The sequence below is a fragment of the Gigantopelta aegis genome, chromosome 6 (assembly GCF_016097555.1).
Source record: "Gigantopelta aegis isolate Gae_Host chromosome 6, Gae_host_genome, whole genome shotgun sequence".
Lineage (NCBI taxonomy): Eukaryota > Metazoa > Mollusca > Gastropoda > Neomphalida > Peltospiridae > Gigantopelta > Gigantopelta aegis.
Genome location: NC_054704.1, coordinates 52,725,874 through 52,742,653, shown reverse-complemented (window position 1 = coordinate 52,742,653; position 16,780 = coordinate 52,725,874). Strand labels below are relative to the sequence as shown.

Here is a 16,780-nt window from a genome sequence, read left to right as displayed (position 1 = left end):
CGTATATACGTGTATTATTGATTTTTGACTGGCTGCTCTAGATGACGACTCGGTCACCGCAGCCATGCCATACAATTAAACACGCGCCATAGATATTGATAATTTTGTGACCGGTAAAGCGTTCGCCTGATGCGTGGTCGGTCTAGGATCGATCCCCATCGGTGGCCCCATTGGACTATTTCTCATTCTAACCAGTGCACCATAACTGGTATATCAAAAGCCATGGTATGTGCTATCCTGTCTGTGGAATGGTGCATAAAAAGAATCTCTTGCTATACTACTAATGAAAAAAAATGTAGCGGGTTTCCTCTCTAAAGCTCTATCCTAACCGGCCGCGAGCGACGCGACAAATAAATATGTCGCACCGCACGCGTCTGGTTTGGATACTACAACTGAAATCAATGATTTCTAAATCCTAACCGGCCGCGAGCGATTATTTTAGAAATCAATGATTTCTAAAATAATCGCTCGCATCGCTAGCGGCCGGTTAGGATCCAGGTTAAGACTCTTAAAATGACCATATGTTTGACATGCAGTAGCCGATGATTAATAAATCAATGTGCTCTAGTGGTGTCGTTAAACAAAACAAACTTTAAAAGTTAACCAGAAACTGATTACTTTGCAATGCATAACCGCAAGAAACAAACCAGTTTTACATGGAACATGCATATATATATATATTTTTCACACCTGGTATTCGTGTTCGTTACATACCATTTATCTCACAATTCGTTGCTCTTTAAATACGGTTTAAAACAACTCGTTATAATATAAATGAAATCTAACCATCACTTATGTAGTATACTCTATTTACAGCATAGTTAAAGGAACATTCCCGAGTTTGCTGCAATTTTAAAGATGTTATCGACTAACAGAGACTTTTTAACGATTGTAATTACATATGAAATATATTTTTATGCATAAAATATTAGTGGCTGTATATTAAACGTGTTTTGATCGTTCTAATATTTGTACTAGGTTAAATTTCATTTTATTTCCTAAAATATATTTTTTTCGTACGTGCGAAATTATTTGAAGACAAAATCCAATTTGGGCTTCTTACAAATATTAAGACGACCAGAAATACATTGAATATACAGACACTGATATTCTAAGCAAGAAAATATATTTAATATGTAAGTTTAATCGTAGAAATATTTTATTAATCGGAAACATCTTACAATGCTGGAAACTCAGGAATGTCCCTTTAAGTAGTATTGTTTAAAGGGACATTCCTGAGTTTGCTGCAATTTTAAAGATGTTATCGACTAACAGAGACTTTTTAACGATTGTATTTACATATCAAATATATGTTTCTGCATAAAATATTACTGGCTGTATATCAAACGTGTTTCTGATTGTTGTAATATTTGTACTAGATTAAATTTCATTTTATTTCATAAAATATTGTTTTTTCGTACGTACGAAATTATTTGAAGACAAAATCCAGTTTGGGCTTCTTACAAATATTAAGATGACCAGAAATACATTGAATATACAGACACTGATATTCTAAACACGAAAATATATTTAATATGTAAGTTTAATCGTAGAAATATTTTATTAGTCAGAATCATCTTACAATGCAGCAAACTCAGGAATGTCCCTTTAACGACACCACTCCAAAACACGGATCGTCATGATATATTTCTTCCGGATGAACTTTTGTTGAAAATATACTTGACCATGGTATTTTAAAAAGAAATACGAATAAAAAGTATATTTATTTAATTATTAAATTAATAATTATTACTTAATAATACTGTTGAGTAAACATATCTGACAAAGCGATCCTCAACCCCCCCCCCCCCCCCCCCCCCCCCCCCCCCCCCCCCCCCCCCCCCCCGTTAAAAACAAAAAAAGAAAACCGAATCAAACGACAAGTTTTCAATGTTTTACATATTTTATCGTAATTGCACTTTATATCCATTTTTTTATAGGTACAATTGTTTAAATTAAATTAAATTATTGTATACGTAATACGTGATGACCATTTCAGAAGACAAGGTTCATGATGAGACTATTATCACCCCTAATAATGATTGTGTTTTCATTATTCAGGCAACACTTGCACTCTGCTGTACGGTGCTTCTAGCACACACTGCTGCGGCAATCACGTCCAACGAAACCACAACGACGGTTCCATCGCAGCCGAAGAAGTCTGCACACTTTGGGTTTATGTTTGGCAATCGCGGTGGCATTCCAGTTGTTGGTGGTTACAGTAGAGGTGGTAACGTTGGCTACAACAGACCAGGGAGACGCAGCAACAGCAATCATGTAGGCTACAGCGGTACACGAAGTTCATATCCCAGAAATAGCGGTAGAGGCAGTGGTTATAACAGTTATGGTGGCAACAGAGGCACCTCCAAAAATGGTGGCGGCAGTGTTTATCCTACACATGGTAGAGGCGGTGGTTACCCCAGCCAGAGAGGAGATAGATATGGAGGCAGGCAGGGAGGAGACAGATATGGAGGCGGTAGTGGCTACCCCAGTCAAGGAGGAAATAGATATGGTGGAAACAGTGGCTACGGTGGAGGCAGTGGATACTCAGGAAATGGTGGAGGACACTCCGGGAATGGTTACGGGAATAGTGGAGGACAGGGGTACAACACGTATCCAACTTTCGGAAAGAGGGGATATCTCATGTGTCCCAACCAGACCTTTTTTGATAACATTTACAGATGGAGCGATCTTGCAACCGGATACCCACTGTAAATATTATTTGTTTTTATTACGTAAGTTATGGCACAGTGGCATTGTCTGAGTATATGCCGGTGCCTTTGTATGTGACCATATTATTATGTGTGCGTACGTATACAGGGATGAAAATTAACATGAAAACCAAGGTCGCCAGCAGGGCCAGTTGAAGAAAAATCTTACTGGCCCTTCTCAAATTAAACTAGCCCTCCAATTATCACATTGGAATTAACTGCACAGGTAAAATTGAAACTAAAGTGTTTTTTGTTGAATAATAACCGCTTGCGTCAAAGAAAACCGATGAATTGACGTTTAACTTCATAATGAATAAAGTAAAACTTGATATAAAAAGCGCGTACTTTAGTAAACTAGTCTGAGTGACAGTCCTCTTTGTTGCGATGCAAGAGGGATGAAATAAACTTTATGGTGATACAAGAAGGGTGAAACCCAACAAATGTTTTCCTCGGGAGTGGGCTGTTCTCCTAGACAGAGATCCATGTGCAGATACAGCCCTGATCATGTATTACGGCTGTGTCATTGAGATTACTTTGGATGTTCCATCAATTGCCTTAAACTTTGTATCACAAAACCAATAGTTAACCTATGCAGTTCGATGGTCATTTGTAAAGAACTTTTGTTTTAATTTACACTGCACTGTTACGCCCCAATAAAATGCTATATGAGATAGTATGGGTTTAAAACGGCGCTGTCAAAATATAGAACATGTTCTAGGTCTTCTGCTGCCAGATCTGTAGTTCGCGCCAACGTAGACGCGGTGTGCTTTGTCACATTCGATTCAGTATCAGTGTGTTTCTTTTTTAACTAGTACCATACTCCCCAGACACTATAATCTATGGTCGCCCAACGGACTACCTTTCAAAAAATCTTAGTCGCCTTAGCCAATAAAGGTCGCCACGGGTGACTGCTAATTTTCAACCCTACGTATATCGAAATTATTGATGTCTCTTTTCACACTTTTCGTCTCCATGTCTGTCTCCGTCTGTTTACACTCTGTTTTGTTTGTTGTTATTGTTGTGTTTTATTTCCAAATATTTACCAGCAGCTTAAAAGTTTGGGCTACCTTTCATACCCTTATCTCCTTTTTCAGAGCTCAAATAAACGTAGAGATAGCTGCAATAGCTGCACTACGAATGTGCCTGGCACGTACGAGACCGGCCGTCACCGCTCCGACAGTACCAGCTACGGACCCCATGTGAGTTGCAGCCTATTCATTTTCAGTTATATTCGTAGTTATATCTAATTACATGTATTTTCAAACACGTTAATTCTTGGCATCATTCATTTCATTTCAACGTATTTTCGTGCTTATATTCAATTATAGTTGAAGCACACTATCCTGGGCACACACCTCAGCTATCTGGGCTGCCTGTCCAGGGCAGTGGGTTAGCTGTTAGTTGGTTGGTGAGAGAGAGAGAGAAGATGGTGTAGTGGCCTTACACATACCCATTGAACTCTTAACACTGAACGCGTTCTGGGTCGAACCCTGTACTTACCAGCCTGTAGTCCGATGGCTTAACAACTGCGCCATCGAGGCCGGCTTTTGGGCATCAACATGAAGCTATCGTTGCAATTTGTTTAACACTAAGATTGGTACATAGTTGTCACAAATTCAAAGTCGCAGTTGTGGCCTTACACGTTAGGCGCACATTTGATTTGCCCGTAATCCGTTTGCTTATATGTACCCGTAATCCGCAATGCGTAACGATAATTTTTTTATGCAAATGGTTTGAGTAGATTCCATTCATGCGTCTCCGTATCTGACAATTATTTGCATTATGTATTACATGGTTTAATATTTAATTGTTTATTAAAGTATCAAATGACAATATACATAAAATTATACCTAAAAGATACAAATTATATTGCCACCTTACGTATACGTATTACGGACAAATTAATTTTGCGCCTTGATTCAAAGCTGGTCATATAGGACATTTTGAAGGTGAATTCCATCTTGTACTCCATTTAATGGATTTCGTGATACATATATTTTTAAAAAGTATTAGTAACGTGTAATTTATCTTCAAATAAATGCAATTATTAAATTAACAGCATCACCCAGTGTTTAAAACCTGACGTTGATAGCTCGTTATGTGGACGATTTTCAGATTTACTACAGGCCGTCCAGTTACGGGCAGTATGAGTATCATTGAGCGTCAGTTGCAGCTTTGTTTGAATATACTTCAACAATGGGCAACTGACAATGGATTTCGATTCTCAAAGTTAAAAACCGTCTGTACGGGGGGGGGGGGGGGGGGGGGGGGGGGTACGCAACCCCCATAGTCTGCCGAGGTCCGTCCGTCTTACAATGCAGCAAACTCAGGAATGTCCCTTTAAATTAAACTGACCAACTCTTGCTTGGAGGCGGTGTGACGTAGAGGACGCAATAGTGATAGCGGCGATGCTAACAGTATTTGATTTTTATGTCCTTTATTTAGTGGGGTTACTAGCACTATCATATTATAACGCATAATAGTGTTACTACTTTGTGCACTGGGGTTACCAGATGTGTAAATAGTTCATCATCGTGTTAAAATCTGGTGTTTAAACGATTTTGTTCATATACCTCTTAAACAAAAGTAGTCAAATTTAAAATGCAAATGTCATTACCGATGATTAGAACAGAGACCAGCTTTCAAAAATGACTTCCTAGAAAACACGTTCATGGCCGCACAACCTAAAATGTGCACGTGCAACGCGCAATAGCCCCGCACACGTGGGTAGGGAGTCATTCGCCAAGTTGTCACTTCAGAGCGGTCGATAAATCTGTTTGAATGATTACTACGGATAATTGTGCTTAATCTCATGATCAGTTAACCGTTGTTATTTAGATGTTATACATTTTGTCTTTGAGATAGTGATGCGGCGTCTACGACATGAAGAATGCCTTAGGGCTATTGACATGCTTCAAACTGGTAGAATTCAGCGTGATGTAGGCAACATGTTCAATATTTTGCTGTCTGTGATCTGCATACTATGGAACAGATACCAGCAAACACAAAATGCTGAAGATCGACCCTGTTCAGGGAATCCCAGGGCCCGTGCTTATAAAACGTTTCATGTGTCTCAGACTCTATTGGAGTCTCGAGTCTAGACTGAAAGTTTTATAAGCACCAGGCCTGGTCAACGGATCTATTCATCAGAACCCGGGATCTAGGAAATCGAGCTGAAACAGCGACTCCAATCGCCTTAGTTACACCTGGCTACTGGGTTCAGAGTGACGGATCTGACGATTTGAAATCGTGTACATGCAGCCCCTCTGCATGCTTCGCAACCACGTGTTGTGCCAACGTTAACGAATCGTTACATGGTAAACAGGCGCCAATGGTGCACGCAGCTTAGAAACAGGAGGAATCGTCGACGGTCTCGTGCAGTTTTCTGACTAGTCCAGATTTAGTATCGACTTCTTGGATAGGCGTGATCGTATTTGGCGACATCAACATCAGGCCACATAAACAGTTGGTGGTGGTGGTTCAGTTATGATATGGGGTGGCATCACTATGACTCACATAACACCACTCCATATTGTTGATTGGGGGGGGGGGGGGTCACTGGTCAGTACTACCGGATTTATATACTGGCACCGATTGTTGTCCCGTTTGAACGCCGTGCTGATCAACAGTTTGTTTCAAGATGACTATCTTCAGCAGCAAAATGTTACCAGAATGCCATGGCCAGCAATGAGCCCTGACCTTTCTCCCACAGAGCACGTCTGGGAAATGATCGGGAGATGTGTACGGCGACGTCAACGGCCGCCGGCTACTTTAGCTGACCTTGGCCAGACGCTGTAAAAACAGTGGAATACACTTCCTCAAATCGTCATTGGGAGATTGATACGCAGGAGTAGGAGTATTACCCATTACTGATCAAACGACGTCAACGTTCAATTTTCACATGTCATCCCTATCTTGTTTCAAGGTCGTTTGCAGCCTTACAATCTGCTGCCAACATGAACGGTTGGTTGTCATTTCTTCCCAATTCGTTCGTTATTATAATGCTTCTATTCCTAGACAAAGATACCTCTTGATACGTCTTTAATTGGCTGTCATTTCCTACACACCCGTACTTTTTTGAAGAGTATATAGATGTATATGTAATAAACTGAAATTGAGCTGAATGATTATAGCTTGGATTCATTATGAAGTTGAGGACGTGATGGCTGTGATGCTGAGTATACTGATGTTTATGTTAATGATGATTACTTTCTATACTTCATTTACAGGCTATGATTATTTCAATCCAATGCATTTCAGGCTAGGAACCGTTAGAAGCGCATGCACCAAGACTCAAATGACTCTTCGCAGCTACTTCAGTGTCAATCCAGCTAACAGGGGACAATGTTGGGCGCTCGCGCGACAAGGATTGATGACCTACGTCAAATGTCAGTAAGTTATCAGCTTTTATTCCAGCGCACGATGCACTGCATTTTATAACAGGAATGAATGAATGTTTAACGACATCCCAGCACACAAAATACATCGGTTATTGGGTGTCAGACTATGGTGTATTTTATTACATGTCCATTTAATTTTACTATAGTAATAAAGACAATTCTGACCGTACAATAAAAACAAAATGTTCAACTGAACGTGTGATATAAACTCTAGATTGCGCAGTAGTATGTGTTCACCCGAATGCCGTTATGTATCTAGCCAGGATAGCTGGAGTAACCTCTAGCCCTCCCCTTATTAATATTTTGTAGGGGAAGGCTAGAAAGGACTGCGTAATACTTTACCAAATTTGGTAGTCGACGATTGCCGAAGTATTACACACAATGCTCTCTAGGCCTGCCCTACGACATATCAATACGGGAAAGGCTAGAAGCCACTCGGGTCGTCAACAAAATGGTAGCCAGCTAGTGTGTCTAAAATACAAATGTTTTCCTGAATCTGATGCCAGAGAGCTTTAGCTTGATTATTATCCAGTCCAGTCATGACATTAAACTTACATGTTGTTAACCAGTACCAACGTGTCACGTTGGTACATAATGTAACTTAAAAAGTAATGACTGGACTCGAGAATAATCAAAAAAAAACTCGATTGCCGAACTATTACACAGTCCTATCTAGCTCTCCTACAACATATCAAATACGGAGAGGGCTGGAGGAGACTCGAGCTATAACCAGGAATGAACAATGGATAAATCAGCACAAAAGGCCCATATTTTCGAAGCTATCTAAGGGCTACGATATCGTAAAATCGTCGTACTCTGTGACATGCGTCGTAGTGACATGAAAGCTTACGATGGTTTTACTGTATCTTAGAGCTACGATAGATTAAATTATCTGAGCCAAGGTCTATATATTGTCTTTGTATATTACCATTTACCAGTTTGACACCCAATAGCCGATGTATTTTTCGTGCTGGGGTGTCGTTAAGCATTCATTCATTCATTCATTATATATTGCCTAGGCGAGATAAAAGGCAATCACACTTGGTTGTGTTCACTGCATACATGATTAATTTAATTTGCATATCAAAATCCTGTCCCCCTCAATCAAGCCTGCTTTTCCACAATCCATAGATCATTTATAAAGGGTGAGATAGGAGTATCTGGACCATTTGGATAATTCTTTTAACTTTTTTCTTTAACAGAAATGAATTTTGCAACAAATGCAAGGCTCACAATTACTACGGCGAGTTTGAAAGCCGATGCATCACTACATACAGTCGTGTGAGTCTGTGGGCCTACTGCGAAAACAGAGCAGTTAACAACAGAATTGTCTTCGATACGATCCTGTTACCTACCTGCTGTGAGTGTGGGTCCATCAAGTGTTATCGCAATCAGCACTAGAATTGACCTAACACGTTCAACTCCAGCTGCGCAAGTACTGACCCTAACAAAAGTCCACGCAAGATGCACAAGTATCGACCACTTGTCAATACCACAACGAACTGATACTTATTATTTACTTGAAATGCAACAGGAAATAATAGTTTTTACTTACCTAATACGGTTACAAGAATAATGACACTATTATTTTCATTTTAATCAACAGTTTTACTTACCTTGTGCGGTTGTAAATGTAACACAACTGGCAATAAAACTGTTTAAAACGCATTTGCTTCTTACAGTGTTTATTTCAGTTACCTTGTAATGCACTTGAAAGTGTTGTTTGCGGTTTTATCATACTGCATATTGCAAGAGCATGATGGCGTTGATCATGTGCACATATTTTGGTGTGGCGCATGCGAGAAATTCGTTAAACGGTGTGGGGGGGGGGGGGGGGGGGGGGTTGGGGGTGTTTGTCATAAAAATAAAATCGATTTCTTGGTTTTCTGTTGAATTATGTCCAGTAATAACGCGCTCGCTTGGTGCGCTGTCGGTCTAGGATCAATCCCCGTCGATGGTCCCATTGGGCTATTTCTAGTTCCAACCAGTGGACCACGACTGGGACATCAAAAGGCCGCGGTATTGTGGGATGGTACATATAAAAAATGCCTACCCCTAATGTACAAATGTAGCGGATTTGCTCTAAAACTGTGTCATAATTACCAAATGTTTGACATCCAATAGCCGACGATTCATAAATCAATGCGCTCTAGTGGTGTCGTTAACTGTTGCCGTTCTAGTTTTCTGTTGAAGGTCGCATGGAAAATAACCCATATACACGGGTACGGATCCGATCATGCGGCGTATTCACACGGAGATGGAATCGGACGTAGTGTTCACATATGTACGATTTTAAAAAGGTTAAAGTTAAAGCACATTGATTTATTAATCATCGTCTATTGGACGTCAAACATTTGGTAATTTTGACGTGTAGTCTTAAGAGAGGAAACACTATAATAATTTCATATAGTAGCAGGGTCTTTCCCAACACGAGGTCAAAACATGTGAATCCTTGCTTCTTCAAATACAAGAACATTGCGTAAATGGGCTCAGTCTCAAAACGTATACCAAAAAGTCTATATTTCAACTCAAACAATGGAAATATTGAACGTTGGTTTTGCAGAATATCTGCATTAAAGATTTGGCAACGGGTCAGATTAAACAGAAATAACTAACCAGGAACAGTAGGACATATTTATGCAGCAGCATCTTCTTGAACCACCCGAGTGTTCACCACATGTTGATATCAATATGTCTTCGCATAAGATCAAATGGGTTACATTTGCATAACTGTATGTTGTGGAAAAGCAACCAAAAGGAAATACTGCTAACACCAGTGGCACTTGCTGCCATTAATGGAAGCTTCCACATAGGCTATACATCTGCTCTTGCAGATAGTTTAAGTCAGTGATATGCCTTGTGGAAATTTGTAACAGAATTAGTATGACTTAAGACGTGTATAACGAACACTACATCAACGCTGACACCAGACACAAAATAACTCTTAACTTCTGTCACGGGGATCCTATAATACCCGTAAATGAATAAAACACGATTATCCAAATATCTCTCCTAACTGTATATCTATTAGATCTCTCTGTATCGGGCAGTTATACCCAAGTGACTCGGCTCTAGGTATAAACAGAGATAAGATCTTATATAAAGTATATATAATAATAGCACATTAGTTCACTAGAAAACACAACAAAACACAATACTCTTTGGAATCTGTATTAACCTTAAGCTGACAAATATATTTGCCGCAGTTAATTAGTTAACAACAACAATAATAATAACAACCCAGAACTAATCACTAAATTAGTTAATCACTAGGTGTCTAGTTTACACAATATTCTAATCACTTCACCGTGATACAACACACTCACGTCTGATAATTGAGAAACGCTTCCAGGGGAACTTAATTAATAAAGGAATTACAACTCTATTCCTACTTGGTTAATTTTTAATTAACCCTTAACTACTCATTCAGTAACCTTGTAATACAGAATTAATACTGGTACATATCACCATAAAGACACTAACCTACAGTTTACCTAGGTCCTCTAGGATGACTGGTTAAGCTTTAATAATTTTAGACAGTGAAGGCTACAATTTACTTCGTCAGTTTACCGGAAACACTGTCTAAATAATATTGGTATAATACAGTATTAAAATATTTCAAGTCACATCAATCACATCAAGGTTATACAACAGAGCAGAAAAATATATATTTACCAAGTCCAAACGGTCTAACGTTCCCTGGGAGCCTTCCTTTTGTTTCTCCGATAAATCTAAATCCTAGCTATTTATTACAAATCCGAATATCGCCTGGGGGTACAAGGCGGTACCGAATACCTACAAGTGATATTTCCACAGCGACCAAGACGGCATATTTTTCTTAGGTTGTCAGATTAGCTGTCGCCAATCGCCAAAAATCTTCGGCCGTAAAACAGAACTCGCGGAGGTATTACATAACTACTGGCCACATGGCCTCCGCATCTGGTCTGGGTGTTTATTGGGAACAGCTCGACCACCGTCTTGCGGAGGTATTACGTAACAAAGTGCCCACCTAGTCTAAGTGCATATTGGGACTGCACACGGCCCTCTAAAACAATTAATATCGCCACAGGCGAAAAGAAATTAAGAGCATGTTCCGTCACAACTTCCGACATGATTCACTCCCAAGCAATTGAACAAACTTTGTCATTGGGAAAGAACAAGCAAGACCTACAAGAGATGGACGTAGGACAAAATGCCAACACTAAATGTTAGTGGAAAAAATGTCAACTTGGCTATCATACATTTAACATCACTAAACGAAGTTTGTTTTTAAACGCCAGTTTCTAAATGTTTGTTTGTTTGTGTTTTATCACAAGCTAATGAGGCATACAACCAAAAATGAAGCATCCTCTAATTATTCAAAATTTTGTAATGAGAAAGGAACTCCAATTTCCCGACCCTCATACACCTCTCTGTCCTCTCTCCCCCCCCCCCCCCCCCCCATAATACACACTCACACACACACATATGCTGGCCGAGATACCACATTAATGGTAGACATTTTGTCCGTTGACTTTCTGTGTGCATACCAGCAGGGTCATGATCTGACAAACGTATAATATTGTGAATGAAAACAGTTGTAGTATCTGGACGATTCAAGGAATTCACAGCAGTGAATTCATCTGATCCAGAGCTGTATACATCACTACTTGAAGCCAATTATAAAGGAAGGAAGGAAATGTTTTATTTAACCACAAACTCAACACATTTTATTTACGGTTATATGGCGTCGGACATGTGGTTATGGACCACATATATATTGAGAGAGAAAACCCGCTGTTGCTACTTCATGGGCTACTCTTTTTCGATTTGCAGCAAGGGATATTTTATATGCACCATCCTACAGACAGGATAGCACATAACACGACCTGTGTGTCGTGGTGCACTAGCTGGAACGAGAAACAGCCCAATGGGCCCACCGACGGGGATCGATCCTAGACCGACCGCTTTACCACTAAAGAAGCAGACATGTGATTCGTGCTCAATCTTGATTAAAATTAGCTTTACTGGTCTACCAGTAAAGCTAACTGCATTGCGTGAACTCTCTTTTGCAGGTGACATTTCGTCTGTAAATAATAATGTAAATATCGACCAATCACACTTCGCCTTTTATAACGTTATTTGGGAGCATACAAATTCTAGAAATATCGGGAGTCTATTTATGCGGCCGCCGTACCGCGAATCATACCAATACGTACGGGCCGGGTTAGGTGACTGCTCAACTGTATATATATATATAGATCCAGGGGTTTAATTTATTTGTTAAAGAACTAAATCAATCTTTAATTTTACATTACAAATTATTTATTGGATAAATTAAAACATGTTTTAATGCATTAGCGAGATCAGTCTGGTGAGATACAAGTTTTTTGTTTTTGTTTAAAGACACCACTAGAGCATATTGATTAATTAATCATCAGCTATTTGATGTCAAACGTAATTCTGACACATAGTCATCAGAGGAAACTTTCTACAATCTTTTCTCTAGGGAGCGGAATCTAGATGTCGGCAGACTTCTTTAATTATAGGAACGAATCTCCTCAGTGATAATTTTCTGAATGATTTCCCCGTACCAACCAGTGTCTCATGACTAGTATATCAAAAGCCTATCAAAGTGCATATAAAATATCCCTTGCTGCAACTGGAATTTTTTTCTCGAGCTACTGATTTATTATGTCGAGCATTCAACATTTTAACTCTCATCATCAAGTATGTCTTTATCTTTTGCAATTTTCTTTTGGCTGGGCGTGGACGGGGTTAGCTCAGTCTGTTGGTTGCCCGAGGTGCTTGTGTCGCAGGATCAAACCACCTTGGTGGATCCGTTCAACTGATTGGGGTTTTCCTCGTTCCAAACAGTGCACCACAAATGGTCAAATGCCGTGGTATTTTTTGTCCTGTCTGTGAGAGTGTGCATATAAAATATCCCTTGCTACTAATGGAATTTTGTTTAACTTATGATCTTGAGCTCTCAAATTATTATCTCAAGCTATCCATCTATTATGTCAAGCGTTCAACATAACTGATTTAGGCTCGAGATAATATAAGTCGCACTCAAAAAAAGAGAAAAAAAAAAAAAAAAAAGAGAAAAAAAGTCGAGAGCTTGAAATGATAAATCAATCCCTGAAGTTAAGTTGAGCAGTTGAGATAATCTGTAATGCGCTCAAGATAATAAGTCGAGAGCTCGAGATAATAAGTCGAGTATGCATTCAGCATGCGCAGAAAAAAGGGTCGATCGATGTTTACTTGTGGCTTAAAAGTACTTTGATGACGTCAAATTACGAAAATTTAGATATGAAAATGCACGTTTGTACGCGCAGATCACCTTAATCGAAAGGGCCTTATGTTGAGATCTCGACTTATTATATTGATGTTGAAGGATGAACCTATTATCTTGAGCTCTCATATGACATATCTAGCCCGAGTACTCTGACTGTAAGAGAGCTAGACGGACATTTGGACATAAACACGCTCTCATTACAGTCAGAGACCAACCTATGTCTTTTTTTGGCAATTCCTGACTACCAAACGGTAGGCAACGATTCCCGCTCTAATACCACAACAATCCTATGTTTGACGTCAAATACCTTTACATCAATCATTTTCGAGTTAAGTGATACAAAAAATCCACATATTAATCACTAATACACTTACTACAGAAAGAAACCCGACAGCACCCACATTCAGCTACGCTTCGTGACACTCCGTCGCAACAATTGCAAAGCTCGGCGATCTATTTCGAGACGTAGACCACGTGATCGCGCACTGGGCGATTCCGCCTTGTGCAGCAGTTACAGGGGCCGTCTCATATCAAGCGAAGTTACAACATGGAAGAGTTGGCTAATGCCGTTTTGGATGAATTTGATTTTCATTACGTCATTAAACCAAAACAATACACATTATTGATTCCATTTTTGAATTTGAAGGATAATTTGGGTGTTATCGACAGGATACGGCAAAAGTATGTGCTACATAAACTGCCTCCTCTTATGAAAGATAAAGTAAGTAGTAATTTAATTTGATTATTTTTATGTTTTATGAATTAGTCATTAGTTACAGTAGTAGAGTGTGGTGTGTGGGGTTTTTTTTCTCCAACAAATTACGTAACGCTCTTGAGGGGATGGGGTATCATAAGATGTATTCCGAGGCGTTAAGGGGGAAGGATGGCAATGCTTGTTACTGCAAATCAAAATTGAATCGGTGCATAGCTCATTCGATCTTTAAAACTTATCTTCTAGTTGTTTTTTGCTATTCAGATCAAACTAAAAAATATTGAAATTTGTTTTGTTCAACGACACCACTAGAGCACATTGATTAATTAATCACTAGCTATTGGATGTCAAACATTTGGTAACTCTAATATGAGTATTGGAGAAGAAACCCGCTACATTAGCAATGGATCTTTATATGTACTTTCCCACAGGCCACTGACCAGTTCTGGTGCATTAGTTGGAACGACAAAGAAATCAATTGGTTGAATGGATCATCGAGGTTGTTCGATCCTGCGACGCGAACACTCAAACGACTGAGCTGAAACCCACTCCCCTAAGAAATATGCGGAAATGACTCAAATGTGAAACTTTGTGGGTGTAATATCTCATTAAAAAGCAAAAGAAAAATAAAGAAGAAAAAGGCGGTAGGACATGGGCGGATCCAGGAAATATGTTTAGGGGGGGGGGGGGGGACCAAAAAAAGAAGGGCACATTGACTCGTCAAAAGTGGCACCTTACTACAAGTTTTGATATTTACAATTAATATGAATTCCTACAGTTCTACGTTCATAATATACTAGCAATAATGAAGTAAATTGGCGTCACTCGCGTTAGAACCTCAATGGGGCCCCATGAGACTCAATAACACAGACACATATCTGCAAGCTTGCGCATGTACACGAAAATCTTGATTTCATTTATCTACAATATAATTATTGTTACCTTAAAAAAAAAAAAAATTCTACAAACAAAAAGGCACTTGGACATTTTGAGGGCACTTGAACAATTTTTTTGGGGGGGGACGCGTCCCCCCCTGGTCCCCCCCGTTGGATCCGCCCATGTAGGATACTAGTAAATTAAGTAATAAAAATAGTTCAAATTTTTGTTTGGGTTGGTTGTAAGTATTCTGTTTGCTTAATATCTAATTTCATATGAACGATCGTTTTATCCAAGCAATGTAAATCACATATAGGTATGGTAGTTAATAATTATTGACAATTGAATTAACCTACGTAGAACACAGCCCAATTGTTTTCAACAACTGAACAAAGACCCGATTCTGTAACACAATACTCCATGATCAGTTGTAGAACAGGAGTTCCGTCATAGTAGACAAGCTGACGCCTAGGGGACCGATGGCGATGAGTTTCGCCGTATGCATGTATGCCACAAATGACTGCCAGGTCCGATGTCGGGAATTAACCTGCTTATATCAGTTTGATGTTCAAGTACGCTACCACGATTTCTGATCAGGGCCACAAACTGTACTCAGAACGAGAGGGTGTGTGGGAGTTTTAAAAAAAGGTTTAGAACTTTTTTTCAGCGTAGAATGTAGCCACAATTAATGAGATTTACTGGCCATCGATACGCATTGGGCGTGGGTTAACAGTACGACAATGATATTTGTCGCTGATTTACAAGTTCTTTTTTTTGACTGACGATTTGTTTATGAAAATAATAACCGCTTGATATGAGACGGCCCCTGTAACTGCTGCACAAGGCGGAATCGCCCAGTGCGCGATCACGTGGTCTACGTCTCGAAATAGATCGCCGAGCTTTGCAATTGTTGCGACGGAGTGTCACGAAGCGTAGCTGAATGTGGGTGCTGTCGGGTTTCTTTCTGTAGTAAGTGTATTAGTGATTAATATGTGGATTTTTTTGTATCACTTAACTCGAAAATGATTGATGTAAAGGTATTTGACGTCAAACATAGGATTGTTGTGGTATTAGAGCGGGACTCGTTGCCTACCGTTTGGTAGTCAGGAATTGCCAAAAAAAGACATAGGTTGGTCTCTGACTGTAATGAGAGCGTGTTTATGTCCAAATGTCCGTCTAGCTCTCTTACAGTCAGAGTACTCGGGCTAATGACATATCATATCGTCGAATACTATACTTATCTCTTGTCAATGCGTACGTACCTTCAGTGGCATGTAGTCTTGACAAAAGGTCGAGAGCTTGACCTTATAAGTTGAAATCTTGAAATAATATGCCGACATTTCAAAATAATAAGTTAAGCACTCAACAAAACAAGCCCAGATTTCAAGATATAAGTCGAAGTTCAGTATCTTTAAAAGTATGAAAAACGTGTGTGTCCTAAATATACCACCATAATATTTATTTTATGGGTGGGTTTTTTTTAAAGATTGTATGAAAAGAAAGGCTTTAGTACATTTTTAATTACTGGTGTTTAACATAATTATAGTTAATTAACACTGTATGGCCGAACGTTGATTCATTTCTACGGCAACAGGATTAAATAATTATCGTATCCATTTTGCATTAAGTTTATATACGCAATCCTCGGCTGTTACGGCCGTGGTTCATATAGCCTAACTCAATTCAATTAAATAGGCGACCTGTTGGCCTATTTCAACATTACAAACGTGAGGACAAGTGCATTAATAAACTGTGGATTGTGTACTAGAATAAATATATTTTATGGCTATACTATCATGTTTTT

General features: G+C 39.3%; 1 protein-coding gene across 1 annotated transcript in view; it reads left to right on the top strand.

Annotated features, from left to right (window-relative positions):
• LOC121374615 overlaps positions 1-8,779 on the top strand; it is a 30,502-nt gene extending 21,723 nt beyond the window's left edge. The window contains exons 5-8 of the mRNA XM_041501721.1: positions 2,062-2,711; positions 3,806-3,910; positions 6,972-7,103; positions 8,314-8,779. Coding sequence (XP_041357655.1) covers positions 2,062-2,711; positions 3,806-3,910; positions 6,972-7,103; positions 8,314-8,512 — 1,086 coding nt within the window. The 3' untranslated portion in view covers positions 8,513-8,779. The remainder of the gene's footprint in view (positions 1-2,061; positions 2,712-3,805; positions 3,911-6,971; positions 7,104-8,313) is intronic.
• The last annotated feature ends 8,001 nt before the right edge of the window (positions 8,780-16,780 follow it).